The following is a 19,784-nucleotide window of genomic DNA, read 5'->3' as shown; positions in this document are numbered from 1 at the left end:
GAGGTCACAAACGTAGTTCATCAGTGTCACACTGAATATTGTCACTTTGGACGATCCCATTCTGACAAAAGCAGCATAGCCGGGGGACAAAGATTCTTTGTCCGATAGCTCTCACCCCCATGACCCCGTAGCCTCCCTAGCATGCAGACTCTTAGGCTTAATACTGATTGCTAACATTTTCTGGTTGCTAGGGTTTTCTACAGCATTCGCCTACACGGCAGTCACAAGAACACGGTTACCGTTGCAATCAGACTTGAACAGTACCTAAATATAGTCTCGAGAAAAATGGCAATATTAAAAGGCCCACCGCAGAGCCTGATATGAAGGCTATATGACCCTTAGGCTTCATCGGCCACGTGGGTCATATTTTGCTACTTAAAACATGGCGATGAAATTAAACATTCTCTGAGTTTAGTCAAGTAAACTGGTAAGTAGGTTCAAGTTTGTTTGTTTACGGGGGGAATTCTTCAGAATCCCAATTATCTTTGGAGACTGACACTTAATCATGGATGTAAAATCATCCTAGCTAAACGAAAACTTTACCACAAGACTCGCCCAATGTCTCCATGACGTAAAATGCCCACATGTTATCCACAGTAGTGCATTTGATTGGAATGTTGCGCCGAATAATAGACTATCATTGCTCCAAGCGACGATTATTGTTCGGGTGATCGACCTTTTCACGCCCATCGCATTATACATGTACCTGGACGATGTATAGCAAACAAGGGACCATCCTTCAATAATTGCGGGGTTGGTCTAGAGTCCTTGCCAGTAATAGATTATACACTAACGGCTGTACTGTACACGTTTCTTCCCTCTTAAACCATGGTGTACACAAATGTCCTATGCAGGCCTAGGGGTGCTTGACAGTTTCGTCGGAACATAAGTTGAATCTCTGTTGTTACATGCAGTATGGTTTCTTCTCCAGTCCCCTGGGCCATTATAGAAAAAGTCCTATTTCGCATTCGCATATGGTGGGATGAAAGCAGATCTATGTTCCAAACGGTAATGATCACGTATCGGGTTCATGGTGTTGTGTAAATGAAGGATCAAGAATGCAGATGGATTTTGCTCTATTTTCCTGTCGCTTGATGCACAAGAGTTGATGTGTCGCTCAATTCAACTGACTTAAGATGTTTTGCAAGACAGTTCTATTAATAGCATAGCCACAGAGGTGTCATTCAAGATTAAGAGTAACACCAGATTATCTATTGCGAATACAAATTTGAATTAAAGATACAGAATGATTTACCTGGTACAAAATATACTGTGTTTTGGAGAAAAAAATGATAAAATGCCAAAGTGTGTAGTTCCCAATTTCAAGAAAGCGTTCGATCCAACTTCCACCCGTATGTACTGATTTCCAAAATGCGTTCGACCATTTTGTTTGGTTCAACAAGAAACAAACGAAACTGCCCTTTAATCTAGGTCGCCTTTCTGCATTATTTAAGCCGCTAAGCAGGTCAGTTTTCCCCAGGGAGGGTTGATACACACCTGCCCCAGTCAGGGGTGGGCGGAGCCTGGATATAAACAACACCTGCTGCGTTTGAAATACAAATAAACAAGACTTTCGAACACAACAACGTAAAACAGTATAAATGGGTCGACGACGGATAGTAAAATTGTACTTAGACCACATCACACACTGATAGAGAGTCCTTGAAGCTGAATCGTTTATGATATAAATGTACGTTATTATCTATGTAAAATGATTCCCCCCTTTAGAATCAACGCTTTCACACCTGCGTGCACAACAAAGGTTGGAGTGTTCCGGACGGCCGAATGAAGTAGGACCAAGGGACTTCTTTTCTTTTTCTCAAGAAGCAGAAGACGACTGCTAAGATGTCGATTCGATCCAAGGATAAGAACAAAGTCTTCAAGTATGTCGTGGGCGACAAGACGTCGAGCAGTGTCTCCAAGACGTCGACGAAGGTGAGATCATATTTCTTGTTATCGAGGGAACACTTTCACCTTCCGCGATCGGTGTAGATAGTGGTGTACAAAAGGGAAAGTGAGTATCGGATGTGTTGACTTTGTATATAGCTCCCAGTGTATATAGTCCTTTGTTCTGCAAATATGTCTAACTTGTAGCGATTGGCCAGTGCCACAAACTACCTTAAATGTATCCATATTGTTTCTCCAATGTCCGATAAACACAAAGGACAATAGACTACATTGTTTAAGTCTGTAAACTTAAAGATGGGGGACTTATGAAGTAATTTTGAGTCATTCTTAAACCTCGTTGTTATGAGGGCAAAATAAACACGAATTACTAGAAGTTGAACGATTACTTCTCGATGCATTATATACAGCTGCATGCACTGTCTTCTTTGACTCCCACATTTGACCCGACGCCATTAAAAATTTCTTTGCTGGGTCAAAACGTTTAAAACCAGTCTCCCAAATTTGTTTACAAATCTCTTCATGTGATTTTTCAAAAACGGTGTAGTAAAAACTTAACTTTATTAAAAAACGGGTCTCTTCCAATTCAGATGGGTACAAAAACAAGACATAAATGTTGACTAATTTGACCTTTTTAGACATCGTTGTTTGTCACGCTTTGTTCGAATAACAATTACAAAGGTCATCTGCATTCCCGGCTTTAGCATCTTTAACATAAATCATCAAACCAACGTAAAAAGAGCCTTAAAGTTTGTAACAAAATTCACATTACTGAAGTGACTGTCAGATACTAGGTTTGAAGTGGGTATGTCGATTGTTGTCTGCGATCAAACGTCCATCAGTCGTTATCTACTTCTGTTTACTGCTATTTACTGCTGTTTTCAGTCTAAACACCAACCACTTCTCATATACACACGCATGAATACTTTCTAGAGCTCAAGTGAGATTTTCACTCTCGCTTTCGTCGGCTATGTGTGTGTTTATATGACAGAAGCTAGTGAAAGTGTGGCAAGGGTAACATAGTGTCTGGCATTCGCCTTAGGCGCTGACGAATTCCAGTCATATCTGGGACACACGAAAACAATGTCGTCAGCGTGGAGACACTGAGACCAGTTTTCTGGCACATTACGAAATATTGACCCTCAAAATTAGCACAGTTCTTATTTTTATCTTATTATTTTGGTATGCTCAATCAAGGCTTTGTAGGTAACATGTCCCTCAAGGGGTTTTCAGAACACTGTACATGTTACAATAAGATATAGCCCTCTATTTTACATTTTCAACAACCCAATATGTATTCTCTTCTTAAGTCTAACGCACCAAATAACCAATCTAAGGCCCGCCAATGGATATTTTGTCGTATACCTCATCTTTATAACTATTACTCAACGCACAATACAATTATGCAGTAACCCCGTAAAGACCCTCCACTTTAATGGGGGGGGGGGGGTGTTAAGTGTTTATTTGTTGTGTAAAGACCCGAGACAGCTAGATTATGGACTTTCAGTTGTGCCACACAATGCACATAAATAGACGTAAAGTCAGTCACGCTTATGATGGATTTATTGATAGTCTCGTTCGACTTGTTCTGTAGGTGGATGTAGCACTCTCTGACCACAGAGAGAGAGACTAATAGTGTGAGAGAGAAAGTAAGAGACAGAAAGATAGGGATGGATAGAGATAGATAGAGAGACATACAGAGATAGAGAGACATACAGGGAGAGATAGACAGAGAGAAAGAAAGAAATACTACACATTCGCCACTAAGCCTTTAAAATTGTAAAGATCACATTCGGTAACTTGGGCCCTGGGGCTTTAAGAAAATAACAGGTTAGGAATACTGACCAGCAACTGCTTAAAAACAGTTATTTTATGCTAGCAAACTATCTGAATCGACAAAGAAATCTGGGCCTTTTGGATTTATCAAAAAGTCATCCTTCAGTATCTAAATTTCGATAGGTTGTTCATTTCCTCCTCAATGTAATGAATTCACAGAATATGACATGTTTTCTTGATTTTTAGATGACGTCTTCATCCAGTAAATCATCCAGCAGTACTCGCGTGTCGAGTATGTCGAACATGTCGAGCCAGTCCACGGGCTCAAGCGTGTTCCGGTTCGGCAGTACGGGCAGTACACCCCCGACTAGCCCGCTGGCAAGCCCGGCTACACCTCGACGGGCCCTCACACGTACCGGCTCTTCAGACACACGGTCCCGATCCTTGTCGAGTTCCAGTACGGAGAGACGGTCCATCATCAGCCCGCTGGCAAGCCCGGTCACCCCGAGGAGGGCCACTGCGAGTTCCTTGTCAGGCGCTCTAGTGACATACTCTCCCTCCAGTCCTCAGGCAAGCCCCACAATAACCAGGCGTATGACAAGGTCGTCCTCAATGGAGCAACTCGGCGGTCGTCGGACATCCACCCCGCTCGCCTCTCTCATGAAGACAGGGCAAGCTCCTCCTGGCGCCACCGCCGCTGCATTCCTAGCGTCATCGCAGAAAACGTCGACGACATCTCGCGATGCTAAGGCGACAACGGTCAATAAAACAAGCTCATCTCTATCCCAGCAAGGTAGTTCATCGGCAAAACAGAGTCTAGCGGCTAAAACATCAGCTGTCTCCGTTAAAACTTTGGCTATCACTGGTACGAAACAAGAGAAAACCCTTACAAAATCTACATCCTTAAAAGCCATTATGAAGTCAGAAAGCAGCACGAAGACGTCATATACAGCCACAGCAAAGTCTTCATCAGTTGCCATAGCAACGACGTCATCTACATCCACAACAAGCACAAAGTCAACATCTTCTTCAACAGCCATGGTGAAGTCTTCATCTTTGTCGTCCGCCATTACAAAATCGACATCTGCCTCTTCCTCCTCCGCTGCTGCCTCATCAGCGTACCGCTTCCAAGGATCCTCCGTGACTCCCTCGGCGTTCAACTTCGGCAGTACGGTTGGATACACTACACCGCCCGCACCGTTCCGGTTCGACGCACACTACGGAAGCGGCACGATAGGCTACTCCAGCCGAGGAGATGCCAGCAGCTCCATGGCCCTGGTTAGTACGAGACAGAAATCCGGCGGTTCATCCTTCGCCAGCATCCTGAAGAGTCAGCGCGTTGTACCGATACCACATCCGGTACAAACCACTGCTTTGATGCACAGCTTTGAAAGTAGGGCATCTGCATCATACTCACCACCACCACCATACTCATCACCATCATCCTCACCATCATCATCATCATCTTTCACATCATCGTTGACATCATCATCATCATCGGTTGACCTAAGCAAACAGTCCATCTCTCAAACCACTGTCTCAAGCAAGGCCACTAAAAAGACATCATCAGCATCAGCAAGTTCCTTTGCCAGCATCTTAAAGAGCCAGCGTCCTTACACAGCATCAGAAGACGTCCATATTAGAAACATCGACAAGGTGAACGGAGAAGTTGTCCACTACAAACTAGTTGAGCCCAAACCAGAAGTAGTAAAAATGGCGCGAATAGAAGAAAAGGTGGAGGAAGAGAAAGTGGAGAAAGTGGAAGTAGAGAGGAGCGTGTTGGAGAAAGTTGAAGCGATAAAGAAAGCGGTCGCAGCGGACTTTAAGACACAGCAGATCATGGTTGCAACAAAGGCGGAAGCTCTGAAGAATGAACTAGTGATGAAAAGGTGAGTGAATTTCTCTCATATGTATTGGCCTTGGCCTTTAAGCGTTCTCCCTTCCTACCTTTTGTTGCCGCCCTGTTGCGGTTCTTTAATTTGTTTTTGGTGTGTCTAAATATTTGTGTTCTTGTGTGTTCTTAGTTATTTGAGTAGAGTAGCAGGAAGTGAGTTGGAGGATGGTGTCACTGCATAGGTCAAACTTGTGGGAGTGACACAAAGTAGAGTTAAGAGGTGGTAGAACTAGTGTAGTAGTTCATGACAGACATTACAGACATTCCAGGTCATGAGGTCAGTGGAAGAGGCTACTAATAATTGATTAATGAACGAAATTTGAACAAAACAAACTAAAAACTCAGACACACCGAAAACAAAACCCCCGAACACGGTGGTAAATATGTGAAGGCTAGCGTGGGTGGGAGTATGAGCAACAAATGGGACCAGACATTGTGGCATACGTCGAGTGTAGCGACGTACAATACAATACCCCGTCTAAGCAAATTCCCCTTGAATGTATCCAATCAACTAGGACTAACATGAGGGGATTTAAAAGACATGTTTCAGCAATATTTGCAGGCGTGGAGCTTTGTAAACCTCTAAATAGCATCGGGGTCTAGAATGTCCTTGATCAACATTAGTTCAGTAGTTCGTTTAGGGCATTTCAAAACAAGGATGTCGAGGGGCGAATGGCCATGGCGTGCATGTCAAAATGAACATGTTACTGTTTTCGAAAGAATCATAACTAGAAAAATAGGTTATAGAAATAACGTTGCGTTACGGTCATGTTCTATAATATACACATAGGAGACTGATCAGTGGCACGAATCCAATTTATCTACACTATGATTAGATTATTAGATATGGTTCATAAGGTTTTTCACCGCTGTTTTTCATCGTAACCAACCAGTCATATGATTAAGGCAATAGTTTAACAACTTTTCATGTTCATGTCGGTTATAATACACCACCAGACGGCGTCAGCCTTTGTTTTGGTTGAACCCTCTCAGTCGTTGTTCCAGATCTAGCCCATCAATTATACAAAGGTTGATCTGCCCTTTAACCTAGGAGAGGTTTGAACAGTAAATGATGCGTAACGGGTTAATAGTAGGGTGCCTCAAGTATGCGTAAATGTTGGCACCCACCTGTCTACAAAGGTGGTAACGTTTAAGGTTCTTTTAACCTTCTCCCTGTTGCCTAGCTCTATAACCAATGCAAATTTGGTGTCAAAGGGCGATTTCAGCAGGGAGAAGGTTAAGTCTGAGCGTAGCCTGGTGTGAATATGTGCCGCAGTTCACTACTTTACGCCACAACAAGTAAATTTTATGGATGGCGTCCTCTGCAAACTACAAATCTGATGCGAGATTGCAGAAAAAAATTGAAGATGGGCAATAAAAGGCAAGGTGCCTAAACAGAAACCATAAACGTTGTAAAAAATGTTGTTGTTTGAAAATGATTGTAATTTCTATACAAATGGGTTATTTTTACAGGAAAGCTGCAGCCATGCACGTCCAAAGGTCCATATATGACGAGTACACATTTGCCACGGGGGCCTGCATTGGCAGGCACTGTGTGGGATTCCTCCTTCTGCGCACGCGCTGCAAGCTGTGCGAGCTGTGGTTGGTCAGCTACCTGACCAAGCTTCACCTCGTCGAGCAGCGCATCCGGGTACTTCTGGACACTCGGACCGACGACTTCTTCACGACAGTGGGACGGAACGGCAAGATGCAAACCGCGATAATGGGAGGCAACGGCACGATGCACGCCGAGATGGGACCAAGCAGCACGATGACTACCGAGATGGGACGAAGCAGCACGATGACTACCGAGATGGCACGAAACGGTACGATGCACACCGAGATAATGGGAGGCAACGCGGCGATGCAGACCAAGGTGATAGGAGGAAGCGGTACGATGCATACCGAGATGGGAGGAAGCAGCACGATTCACACCGAGATGGGACGAAGCTGTACGATGCAGACCAAGGTGATAGGAGGAAGCGGTACGGTGCAGACCAATTTAATGGGAGGAAGCGGTACGGTGCAGACCGAGATGACACGAAGCGGTACGATGCAGACCAAGATGGAACGAAGCGGTACGATGCAGACCAAGATGATTGGAGGAAGCACTACGATGCACACCGAGATGGAACGAAGCGGTACGGTGCAGACCAAGATGTTAGGAGGAAGCGGTACGGTGCAGACCGAGATGGGACGAAACAGCACGATGCAGACCGACATGGCACGAAGCAGCACAATGCAGACCGAGGTGGTACGAAGTGGCACGATGCAGACCGAGATGGCACGAAGTGGCACGATGCAGACCGAGATCGGACGAAGCGGCACGATACAAGCAAATATGACAGCGACAACAGTCGGCCAATACAAAGACATGGATCAAGGGTTTGTAAATGGGGACAACTCGCGGGTAGAAACACAAATGATAACAACGACTAAATATGAAAATAGCGTCTAACTGTGTGATATTGTACTATATCCAAAATTGATTTTACGTTGTTAACCGCAATTATGTTCCAATATATCTAATGAATAACTAATAATGCATGTTAAAATTGGAGGGTGCGCTCATGAAAATTAAAGTAGAATCATGGTGATATAGGAAAAACGTTTAGCTAGAAGTTTTCTTTGTTAAAAGACGTGTTGTTACTCACACAGACACGAGGCTTTTATGCAGATCGTGAAATGAATGTTACTGTGAAGTGTTAATGCTGTGCATTTGTGTGTGGATAAAACAACAATATTATGTTGTGGACCTAGCGCGCAGAATGTAATAAAATGTGGAGACTGCCTAGAAAGTTTATGAGAGGCCAGAGCTGCCCGACTTATAAGCCAATATTTACTAGTAGGTATTTTGATCTTGTTGTGACGTTTTGTACATGTATCATAGGGGGTAACTTAAGAATGATACGCTGACTGTACTGACAAATGCCGGTGAGAAGCTCAAATAGTGGGCCAATGCTTAAGTAGTAGGTGTATGAACTCTAGATGATTGTGAAATTGCACGGTTCTGTTAGAGAAAGAAACGACAAAGGTCGAATCATGGGCCGACGTTTGTATATCTTGATTCTCTCCCCTCCCCCTTTCTTGGCAATACTGGATGCCGAACAAGATACATTTGGGAGAAGCCCAAATGATGGGCTGACATCTAAGTTCATGAAACAAGGGGCAGGAAATGTAGTCGAGAAGCCCAATAGTGGGCCAATCTGTTTCCAATTGAGTGTATCATCACTATGTAAACTAATTCTCGTGTTGTATTGTTTAAGGGACACGACAAACAACAAGTTTATTGGAAAAGCCTGATCTTTGCGTCTATTGTTTACGAACCCCGAGGGTCACACTGACCTAACCGGTTTCGCTGGGTCTCGTGCGACCCGTGAAGCTATCGTATTGGATTGTCCCTATAATTCTATTGAACACACAGTGAACCATTGTTAACGAGTCAACACTGTAATATATTGCCTACGAATAATGTAGTATATATTTATTTGTTCGTTTATCAGATTTACCTAGTGAAGTGGAGAGGGTTTTTTGGGGGGTGGAATTTAACGTAATGATTCTGGACTTGTGATTCAACTAACTTGAAGTTTTATGCACTTAAGGTTTGCTGATTGATGTATAGAAGTATAGAAGTACATGGTGTAATGTTATATAAATAGGTGTTTGGCTATATATATATATATTTTTGTTGATTAGCAATAATGTCTGAACAGACATCACCTTTGTTTTGCCGTTTATAATTATAGTTCACTGACTATCAACATCAACGCAAAAGTACCTCTACCGTTCCTACAATGTCTTTCTACTGGCTACAATAATTGTCACCATAAATACCTCCAATGTACTACAGTTTCTACCTAGCAATTTTGTCATCACAGATACCTCCATTTTTATACTGTACACCTTTAGCTCTACATGCTTATATTAGCACCAAAATGGTAATGTTACACTGCATTTTGCCTTGTATGCTTACAGTTGAACTTGAACCTCACGTGTCAAAGTTTGCCGTTTCTTGTATATCTTGTATTTACCGGGTTGTGTGTTTATGTATACATGCTCATTGTACTAGCGTTCCAATTTGTAAGGTTTCCAATTTCACTTAAGGTTTACTGAGTTTGTGTCGCATTTTATATTAGCACAATTATTTCTCTTTTCAAAACGAATGTAATGTGACTTACACGTGTAACGTTAATGTTGTTTGTGGTGAAAGAGTAAATATTATCATAACCCCCCAAAAATATGCGTGTGGACTTTGAATACAGCTTGACACACAGTTACAAACAGTGAATATAATAAACCATCATCATCATCACCAGTAAAATCCCAAAATATCACAATCAAGGGCAAAGTAGGGGGGTGAGAGGTCCCGGGCTAGGGAGGGCAGACCTTCAGCCTGGCACGGAACGACTTAGCGATGGGAGCCGTCACAACCGTGGTAGGCAGGGCATTCCACTGGGGAATGGTATGGGGGGGGGGGGATATGGGTTTTTGTGTGTGTCTGTTCTAGCGTCTATAGTTTATAAACGCCTACACATTGAGAATAAACATGTTTTATAAATTGCCAAATTAGGATTGATGATATTACAGATAAAACTAGGGGGCCCAAACCTACAAGACTTCTTCCTTGCATCTGCCACCAAAAAATCAAAACCATAGCCTGTCAAAATACTAATACACATGCACAAAAGATACAAAAATCGGAAGTTCTGCTGCAGTACCAAGGTCACACGCCAGAGGGCCAAAAATATCCTGAAACACAAACACACAGGCAGACAGACAGATCCACTTCACAAAGACACACCAAAAACGATACCTCAATTTTTCAGGGAGGTAACATACGTACAACCAGAACACGACAATGAAATACACATGATTTATAAAGAAAACCGTCATTCTTTATAATACTGATAACAACAGTTTTGACCCTGGTTTTAAAGCTTGGGTACCCAAGTAAAGTAACAGCGCCACCAGCATTCCGGCGGTAGCTTTTGGTATTGCAGTGGATAAATCTTGCAATCAATACATACAATGGAAATCATATCTATTGAATTCTATTCTAACATTTCAAACACCATTGCCTCTGCGGTGTGTGAGCATGGGATTCAAATTCCCCGCCACCAAAATAATCGCGTTATCTCGCGAGAACGACCCTACCGACGAATGCTCCACGAGATGTAAACATTGTTGCCTAGCAACAGCGACGAACACGAGCCGCCATCTTGGAAGAAAGTTGATCCTGGACCCAAAGTTGTCAAAACACACGATCTGGACATTTATCGAGTCAACATGGGTTCTTCTGGGATTTTAGCACCGTAGTTTTGAAGCTGAGAGACTCCTTCAACTTTAGACAACCTGTTAAGTCGTCTGAATAATCTATTCTGACGCTGAGAACCTTTTCTAAGTTGTCTTGGACGGAGGACAAAAGCAAAACATGGCGGACATCAAGGTAGGTTACAACTCTTTTGTAAGTTCCTTCGTCATGGTTTGCAACTGCGTAGTTGACGAGCGACCCTTGGTTTCCAATGCATTCTTAAGCTTGACATGTAGTTTTTGGATGTAGGAATGTTTCTATATGAGACATACTATCCTTTTTTTGCCACGCCTACGCCAAAAACGCCCCGCTATGGTGCATGGTGTGTGTCGCAACAATAACTTGGCTGTTTATATAATCTATTTACAGCTATTGTTCATCATCAAATGTTTGTCAAATACACAGCATTTCAACAACAAAATCCACTCTATATCGTTGACAAAATGTGTAATATTATTCTGCCGTAGCGTTATTTATTTGGGATAATCTTTTCCCAATTTTCAGGGCACTGAAACAGGTACCCTAGATTGTGATACACACAAGAGATCAAGTCTGATTCTATTTACAAACCACATAAACGATTTCAGCGGTTACAAATGTAAAAAGATCGGCCCAGTCGCGTGACCACATCCTTCCTAATATCCACAAACCCGTCTTGCTTTCTTTAGAGTTCGCATGATCGATAAGCTAAAAGGAAACCACTACCGGGTTTGGGAATAAATAATAAATGGAGTTGCAACCAATCTGGCATTTTGTGCAACACGTTTAGAGAATATTGGCTTCTGTGATGATGTTTTGCTAACGACATTTGCTAGAAAGAAAATAATGGCCATGTCCCTACATGCACTGACTGGCAGTTAACATATGAACTATAAAATAAAGTATTGAATAGTTTTATTTTTGAAGTTCAACACTGATTTATCTTGTCATCAGTTGGAATTGAAGCACGCAAACTGTAGACAACTATTCAACAGTTGTAATTGGTTTCAGCAACTGTTATTGTTTCAAGACAACCATCTATTTCATCCCCACTAATCAATTCTGTACTAATCGTTATTTTACCGATCTGAATTATTAATATCACTCCATATTTGTTTTTAATGTAAAGGAAAATTTATACATATCAAATATTAAAGCCAGATCAGATCGTACTAAAGAAGTATTTCCTATCTTTACTTTCCAGCCCCTTCCACCAATAAGGACCAAGGGAAAGAAGACAGAAGCACCTATCAGATTTTTGCCTTCACTGCCAGAGGTAACGTTGTATTGCATTCTACTTTCTTTATCAATTCTAATATTTCAGATATTTCAAATGACAGTAGGAAAATTATGCTAGGCCTGGTAGTAGCTTTGTCATTGTTACCTCATTGTATGGAGGTTTTGCTTTTGGTGTATTTGTTTGTGTGTTTGTAGTTATGATACAGTAGAGTGGCTGGTTTCCACAGGTTAGGTCAAAGGTCCAAAAATGGTTCCAGAATAGGTCATTTCTTGTCTTCAGATTCCTGCTACATGTATATTGCCTCATGTTTCTTGCCTTATGAGAGTCAGTGGTAAAAAATACAGCAGACTGAATCAGCGAGAAATTCACAATTCTAACGAAAAAAACCCTCAGAAATTCACAAAAACTAAAAACATTTCACGGTATGAGATCATAGTTCTTGTTAAAGAAGGTTTCGGTACTTACAATCTTCTGGATATTTTTCAGACGCGAGCCAAACCAGCATGGCAGACAGCACAGCCGTCGTTTATCCTCCACGGACAGCCAACGGACGAGATTGCGGAAGTTTTCGACCTCACCTCAGAACTCAACAAGGGTAAGAGATATGATGATAACACCCTTAAAAAAAATCATACAATACACAGTTTTGCACATGTCTTCATTCATTAATCATTCAATGATCACTAATAAGATGCATTATACTGACCAATTTTTGGTAGTCCTTTAGATAATTTTTCCCATTGACACAAGCATTAACTGATTAAGAACCCTGTCTATAGTGACCACCATTCCACATAGACCAGATTTTATTGGTCCCCTGAATGTTTTTCTGTTTTTTTCATTGAATGAAACATTTTTATCAACAGGAACCAAAAGAAGAAAAATGCACCCCCGGAGTAAGACGTGGGATGGCGCCAACGGTCACACGGAACAGAACGGGATGCCGGACATCAACGGGAAACAGAAGACCGCCTCGTTCTCACATCCGCGTAAGGACAGGGAGTCGTTCAGACAATCGCTGGTCAACATCATCATGTAAGTGTTCTGTCAATCAATCTGTCAATCAATCAATCAATCCATCAGTGAATTGCTTTTCAATAATGAATTTATGATACAGTATATAAACTACACAGAAACAGTCAAGCAAAAGTATGAATATTCTGAATCAAAAATAGATCATGACTCACTCGTTGTCTTAATTCTAGAATTGAAATGTTATCATACTGGTAGTATGCTTCATTTCAATAGACCCACCCTTATTGTCCACCACAATTAGCTGTTCAACCAATGACAGCATGACAATTAGCGGTCCGGCCAATGAGAGAGTGGATACGTGTCCGTGAAATATTTTGCTTTTTATGTTTTTATTTTGCATTCCTATGTTTTGACAGAGGTGGGCGGGGTTAGGGGATCGGTCTATTGGATTTCATCCATGTAAAGAGTTTTTTTGGCAACACCTCTGGGTGGAGGCTTTTTTGTGTTGATGTGTCATTTTTCTGAATTGTTTCCTAGGCAAGCCGACACGCCCCCTAGCCGCCCCGCCTCGGCCAGTATGGAGCTCCCACCGCTGGACAGACCAGGGTCTCCCACCGCTGCAGAAAAGGACATTCTGGTAGGACCAATCAACTCGAGCCTTTTCCTTGAACTAATCCTGACTGTCCATCACAATTAGCAGTGATAACATGGAAATTAGGGGTTACACAGATGAGAGAGTGGCTGCATGTCTGTTAAATATTTGCATTGATTTATTTTTCATTTTTCATTTCTAAATTTTGATGGAGGTGGGTGGGGCAATGGGATATATATCTTCTCCATCGTAACACATACAATAACCTGAGTGAAAATTATGCAGTTTCTTCAAAGACCACTAGGTGGTGCACCAAAATGTTACAATGTCACCATATATTGAATATGAAGTGTGGTCTCTTATTAGATTTTCATTTTTCTCCCCCAGCGTTACTACTACTACATTCACCACGGGATCGACACTGACCATGTCGCACCCATGGAGGACTCCTGGCTGGACCATGTGCTCTGCCTCGTACCAGACAAACTCAAGGTAAACCTCACAAACAAACAAACCTCTCAGACAAACAATCAAACAAACAACATAGCTTCAGGCATTGGACACCAGGTAAAAATGTGATGCAATATTTGTAACTTCTAGCCGTGGAATCATCATCATCATCATCATCATCATCGGTCGACCCCCTGGGGGGATGGGGTAAAATAAACGAATAAATAATAAACATTTGTAACTGTCATATATTTTTATGATACTTTTTACAATGAAAGGCTTTTCTGAATTTTATTAAAAAAGCATACTATAACTGCATAGTATAAGCTGTTAATGTAAATCCATGTCTTTTGCATAAGGTGAGGAAAATACTGTTTGCTGGGCTTTCAGTTTGCAGTTTTGTATTACAGTATATTTGCGGTGTTATGAATTAGTAGTGGAAAGTTCTCGACGAAAGCCACGAAAATAAAACTACTTCAAACATTTCAAGATTTACAATAAATGGTGGTATGAGCAATGAGCTCCTCTGACAAAGGTAAGATGTCACTGTTTTGTCTGTCCCTCCTTGTAGCACCTGGATGAGCTGATAGAGAACCTGTCAGATGAGATGAGGGAGGATTATCTCCTGAGTGTGAAGAAGGCCATCGTGGATTTCGTCCTGAGGGATCCCAGAGAGAAAGATGATGACAAGAAGGAAGAAGTGTTGGAACACAGAGCTGAGTAAGTAGATGTTTATATATAGGACCATTTCTCAGTGTTCCCCAAGGTATAATCCTGGGACCATTGCGCATCTTCTACATGCACCTATTTTCACAATATTCAATTTGTTTGGGTAATTACTTAAAGTCATGTCTCAAGCAGTAGCGCAATCCTGATGTTTAGCCATATGGATTAACTTCAGTGGATCCGTGGGTGGGGGTTTGATCCCAGGGTCAGTCCCAACGTGGACATGTTGTAAGGGATTGCATTCACCATTTCGATTGGTGACGTAAAGCTGGAATTTTTGGAAACGGTCAGACGTTTCAGGTTGCATCCACTACCTTTCATCAGTGACTTATCCAGTTGATTGTCATGAGCAACTGTTTACTTGTGTATTGGGTATTCTTACTAACAATATATTTGGTTTCAGTTATCTTTAATTTTGTCCCAGTCTAATTTCTGCAAGCTAATGCATAGTATTGAATGACAATATGTTCTAACACCACATTGATTCTGTCTTGTTCCTCCTTCCCGTTGCTTCCAGGCTGGACGTGGTGCCCAAACCGTGGAACCGGTCGTACCTGTCGGCTCTGTCCGCCATGCAACAGGACTTGAACATAACCAACCCCACCATGTTGGCTGTGTTAGACCTGTGGCATGTTTCCTTTGGGTAAGTCCCGGGATGGTTTTCATGAAAGATGCGACCGTGCGTAACAAACTGACCATGAGCTTCAAATCTTAACCCAGTCTTGTTTTTAGGACCCTAACCCTAACCCTTATCCAAAATAACAATTTAATAAATTCCTCTAGTTTTTCAACTTGTTCTATCATAACCAACAACATATTTCCCGACCCCAGTGTGACTTACCATAACCATCATCTACCATCTAGCACTGCTACAATACATACTAATACTAACAGTGTTCCCCAAGGTATAATCCTGGGACCATTGCTATTCCTCTACATGCATGTACATGTACATTGTAGACGAACTGTGTCTCAGTGAGTGGTGCCAGTTGCATAATTTGGTTGCTTTTTCATGAAAGCGTATTCCCTGATTGGTTGGTGTGTGAGATGCGCCGTGGTAACTGGACGTTGTGGTTGTAACACCGTAGCTCTTCTGGGTATGCAATGGTGGTCTCAGGGAGCAAATATGTCCACTTACAATGGTTCCTTCTGCTTTGAGATTAATGCTTTGAAATTAATGCTTTGAAATGCTGTTATTCTCGACTAACGGATGTTTTGTTTTATTTTACTGACATATCTTTCCCATAAGGTTGATTGATATAAAGAAGGTGTTGATCTAAACAAAAATTTTGAAAAATCTGTGAAACAAACTGTTTATAACCATTGCATTTTGAATCAGAACTATATCAAGCCAGTGTAGTTCTATTGCAAAGTGTTTGAAACAAATTTCTTTGAATGGTCCAGATAGCTTTGATTTCTTCTGCCAAGTTGAAGACTTAAACTGAATCAGATTCATCAATTCCTAACAGTACCTCAAAATCAATCCCAAAGCTTCAGAAGATTTCCCAAAACTGAAAAAGTAAACTTTAAATATTTTGGTGACACCTTGGGGGTGGAGCCAAAAGTTTCGACCGCGGCATTTGCACAACATGGAGCTTCCCTGTTGCTATAGTAACCTACGGCTGGTGGACATCGAGGAGTTCCACCGCCGCCCAGACTCCATGGAGCTGTCAGTGTTCCAGAACCTTGTCATGAAGCACATCGAGTCAGCCAAGGAAAAACTACTCAAGAAGTAAGTCAGATCATCTTTGAATTAAAAAAAAAAAAGGCTATCTCATTTTCTGTCTTTATTGTCCTGCAATAATGCATGTCGGTTGCCTTATGAGAGCCAGTAGAAAAAGTGCATTAGACAGAATCATAGTGATTTTAAATAAAAACAAGAAATTCACAACAACTAAAAATATTTCAAGCAACTATTAGGACATTTATTTAGTGTCCTGGGTCCTTTTCTTGTGTCTCCAGTGGATGATGAATGTCTTGGTGTTATTCATGATTCAATTTCTCTGTAGTGAGAAGATTGAAATGAAAAGTAGAGATTTAACCTTCTCCCTGCTGTCTAATCACATAACCAATGGAAGCTTGGTCCCAAAAGGCCGCCTCAATAAGAACTTGAAGCTTAAGAGTGGTAGGTTATCATAATGCCATGGGTTTAGCCTAAAGCTGTTTTCTTTACCCTAAACCCAGGTGGTTCCCAGAAGTACAGAACATCTACTACCAGGGTAACAAGAGAAAGCAGGTGCCCAACAACCACAACGGCCGTAAACTGGAGATGTTCTTCAACTGTGCTGCCACGCTGATGACCTCTCACCTCCAGAGCCTTGCCCTGTCGTCCATCCAGGACTACACTGACCTCCTGTGTCAGCCACCGGTCAGTTTTTCATCTCTTTTCATTACCTTGTCAATATCATAGATCAGCACAGGTAAAGTATGTGACCTCTAGAAACAAAATGGCAGTGCCCGGAATGTCATTTTCACCTCCAAATTACTTTTTGATCAGATATAGAATATAACTTCAAAAAGAAATAATCTTTAAGAAAGATATTTGCAGTGATTGCATAGCTTTGTGCCAATTTTTCACCCATTTGCCAATTGCTAATTTTTGGAAATTTAAGAATGAATTGTACTTTCAGGCATTTCAGCGCAGAATTAAGCCACTTTGCAAATGTCTTTCACGATTTCTTGAGAGCTGATTGATTGATTGATTTTTTCAGACCTCTATTCGGGCCTATGAACACCCCGGATTTGTGATGAGGCTCATCCTGGACAACGTGACCATCAAGTTTGAGCCCGACTTCAAGGACTTTGAGATCGTGCTGTTGAACGTGTTCGATGTGATGATTAAAGCTGTGAACGTTGTACCCCGGGTAGAGACCAAACTCTACACAGAATGGGTAAGTCAAAAGTCAAAGTCCTTCCCATATCTGATCTGTTTCAATTATAGTAAGAGTTTTACAGTTATTTCCGTACACAATATAAAGCATTCACCAACAAGCTTTTGGTCAGTCCCCTGACCCTTCTCAAAGTTAAAATGACCCATATCTCTTTTTCAATTAGCCCTTGGGCCACACAGCTTTGAGCAATTACTACAGCAAGAGGCTAGTAGTGTGTGTAGTTTCCCAAATGCAAGGCAAAAGCTCTACTTACAAGGCCAAAGTCCTGTATTTAGAACTAAAGCCTTCAGAGCCTGCATTAAACTGATCAGCCACAGCCAGACACACCGTTTCCGATATGACGATGATGTGATCTCATTGTCAATGAAACGACAAACAAAAAACAATCCCTAATATTTGTGCCTCACTTTTCCCCTCAATCTCCAGTCAGGGAACAGGTCCAAGGCGACCTTGAAGCCGGTGATTCTGGACGACATTCTGGAGAACGCCAAGGAGAAGGTGAAGGAGATCATCGCGGCCGAGAGTGCCGGTCCCAACCAACACCTCCGCAACTTCGACAAGTACCAGTACCTCGTCAACAAACAGGTTAGTCCGGCGTGCTGTTCTTGTTTACTATGTACAGATCACCACAGAATAAGGCTAAAAGCCTACAGCATCTAGGGTATCAGGTAGCTAGTGGTAAAGGTGGTCCCATAGCCTTTTTAAGGCCTTAGGGGCAGTGGGTTGTTATCCACTGTGTCTAGGATATGGTATGGAAGGTGGAGGCCATACTTCTCCTTCCACCGCCTTTTACCTCCCAAACCGAAGTCAGGTACTTATTTTACAACTGGGTGGAGGGAGGAATGAGTGCTTTTTAGAAAAACAAAGTCTAAGACTACATTTGCTCATGTTTCTTTACTTCAGGCTGAGCAAGACGTTGACCAGTTCTTGGCGGAGACGCACACCTTCCCAGAGTACGCACTGGAGGTCAAGAAGTACCAGGATCTTATCGACGACATCACATACAACTCACGCAAGGTAAGAGAGCAAAATCATTACAATGAAATATCCTACATTTTGAAACAGTAGACCCTTGTGTATTATATGTTCTTTTAAATGAGTAAAAGTGAGTGCTGTCAGTGAGTACTGTACATAACTATATTCTGTAACTTTGTTGTCACGGAACATTGATGACTTAACCTTTAGCACACTGAAGTAGCCGTCTGGCACCCCATTCTCTATCAGTTACAGAGTTAGGCAGCTGAGAGAAGGTTAAAAAGCGACAACATCAGCTTTGATTATAATATGAATACCAAATGTTACGTTACTCAGAAATGCTGTAAATATTAGCTAGCTATTAAACTAAGTTTATAGTGTACTTATCACTTAATTCTGTGCATTTAATCTTCCTAGAGGAGGTTCAATATCTAACCTTGCCTTGTAGTATAGTAGTTAGTTTTCTTGTAAAATAAAACTTGCCTTTCTCCTCCCACTTTTGTACATGTAGATCAGTCCGGTGAGTTCCAGTTTAGATTAGCGGCACTTTTATATGTCACAAACCACCTCTACAGTGGTCACATATTTGGTGGCATGAAGCAATAGCAATATTGCACATTGTGCACACACACTTTTAATAGAAATCGTATGATCTGACACTGTTTGATGCACATTTAATGGTGATATCTACATATATTTTAAGACGCTTCTTGTTCAAGGAGCTTCAAAAATTTCTAATAAAACGGAAAACAATGTACTATTTTTCTTGGTCAGCTTTTTTCAAAACTTACATGTACTGTCAATCTATTTGGTATCCATGCTTGACAGTTTATAATATCATAACTAGATTGATAGTTTTCATTTCAGAATAAAATTGTCTTTCCAGGCCGGTTAGGTACAAACTTTGTTACTGGGCGCAGAAAGAACACATCCTCTCATTCACACTGTTGTTGTGCATGCTTGATGGCAATTATGTAGAATGTTTGGGTGACTCACTGCTTCTTTGGTATGGCACAAAGTTGTATTGGATACCAGTCGTAGTGTATTGGTGTGGCACAATCACTCGGGTT

General features: G+C 41.7%; 2 protein-coding genes across 2 annotated transcripts in view; both read left to right on the top strand.

The window, feature by feature from the left end:
* Nucleotides 1-1,664: 1,664 nt before the first annotated feature.
* On the top strand, nt 1,665-9,097 carry LOC136420874 (pneumococcal serine-rich repeat protein-like). Its single transcript, XM_066407991.1, has 3 exons — nt 1,665-1,935; nt 3,928-5,570; nt 7,049-9,097. The coding sequence occupies exons 1-3, from the start codon at nt 1,846-1,848 to the stop codon at nt 8,031-8,033; spliced, it is 2,718 nt and encodes a 905-aa protein (XP_066264088.1). The 5' UTR covers nt 1,665-1,845; the 3' UTR covers nt 8,034-9,097.
* Nucleotides 9,098-10,764: 1,667 nt separating this feature from the next.
* LOC136420881 (dynein axonemal heavy chain 7-like) overlaps nt 10,765-19,784 on the top strand; it is a 66,988-nt gene continuing 57,968 nt past the window's right edge. The window contains exons 1-13 of the mRNA XM_066407996.1: nt 10,765-11,021; nt 12,070-12,141; nt 12,592-12,700; nt 12,972-13,140; nt 13,618-13,717; nt 14,060-14,164; nt 14,694-14,842; nt 15,366-15,491; nt 16,461-16,580; nt 17,033-17,216; nt 17,560-17,739; nt 18,166-18,324; nt 18,643-18,756. Coding sequence (XP_066264093.1) covers nt 11,007-11,021; nt 12,070-12,141; nt 12,592-12,700; nt 12,972-13,140; nt 13,618-13,717; nt 14,060-14,164; nt 14,694-14,842; nt 15,366-15,491; nt 16,461-16,580; nt 17,033-17,216; nt 17,560-17,739; nt 18,166-18,324; nt 18,643-18,756 — 1,602 coding nt within the window. The 5' untranslated portion in view covers nt 10,765-11,006. The remainder of the gene's footprint in view (nt 11,022-12,069; nt 12,142-12,591; nt 12,701-12,971; nt 13,141-13,617; nt 13,718-14,059; nt 14,165-14,693; nt 14,843-15,365; nt 15,492-16,460; nt 16,581-17,032; nt 17,217-17,559; nt 17,740-18,165; nt 18,325-18,642; nt 18,757-19,784) is intronic.

This window comes from Branchiostoma lanceolatum, chromosome 15 (genome assembly GCF_035083965.1).
Source record: "Branchiostoma lanceolatum isolate klBraLanc5 chromosome 15, klBraLanc5.hap2, whole genome shotgun sequence".
NCBI classification, from domain to species: domain Eukaryota; kingdom Metazoa; phylum Chordata; class Leptocardii; order Amphioxiformes; family Branchiostomatidae; genus Branchiostoma; species Branchiostoma lanceolatum.
This window is presented reverse-complemented; position numbering and strand designations above follow the sequence as displayed.

What these genes read in the sequence shown, in the direction of transcription:
- LOC136420874 (XM_066407991.1), top strand. Translation starts at nt 1,846, where the DNA reads ATGTCGATTCGATCCAAGGATAAGAACAAAGTCTTCAAGTATGTCGTG. An exon ending in TCTCCAAGACGTCGACGAAG is followed by an intron (nt 1,936 to 3,927) that starts GTGAGATCATAT and finishes CTTGATTTTTAG; the next exon opens with ATGACGTCTTCATCCAGTAA. An exon ending in AATGAACTAGTGATGAAAAG is followed by an intron (nt 5,571 to 7,048) that starts GTGAGTGAATTT and finishes TTATTTTTACAG; the next exon opens with GAAAGCTGCAGCCATGCACG.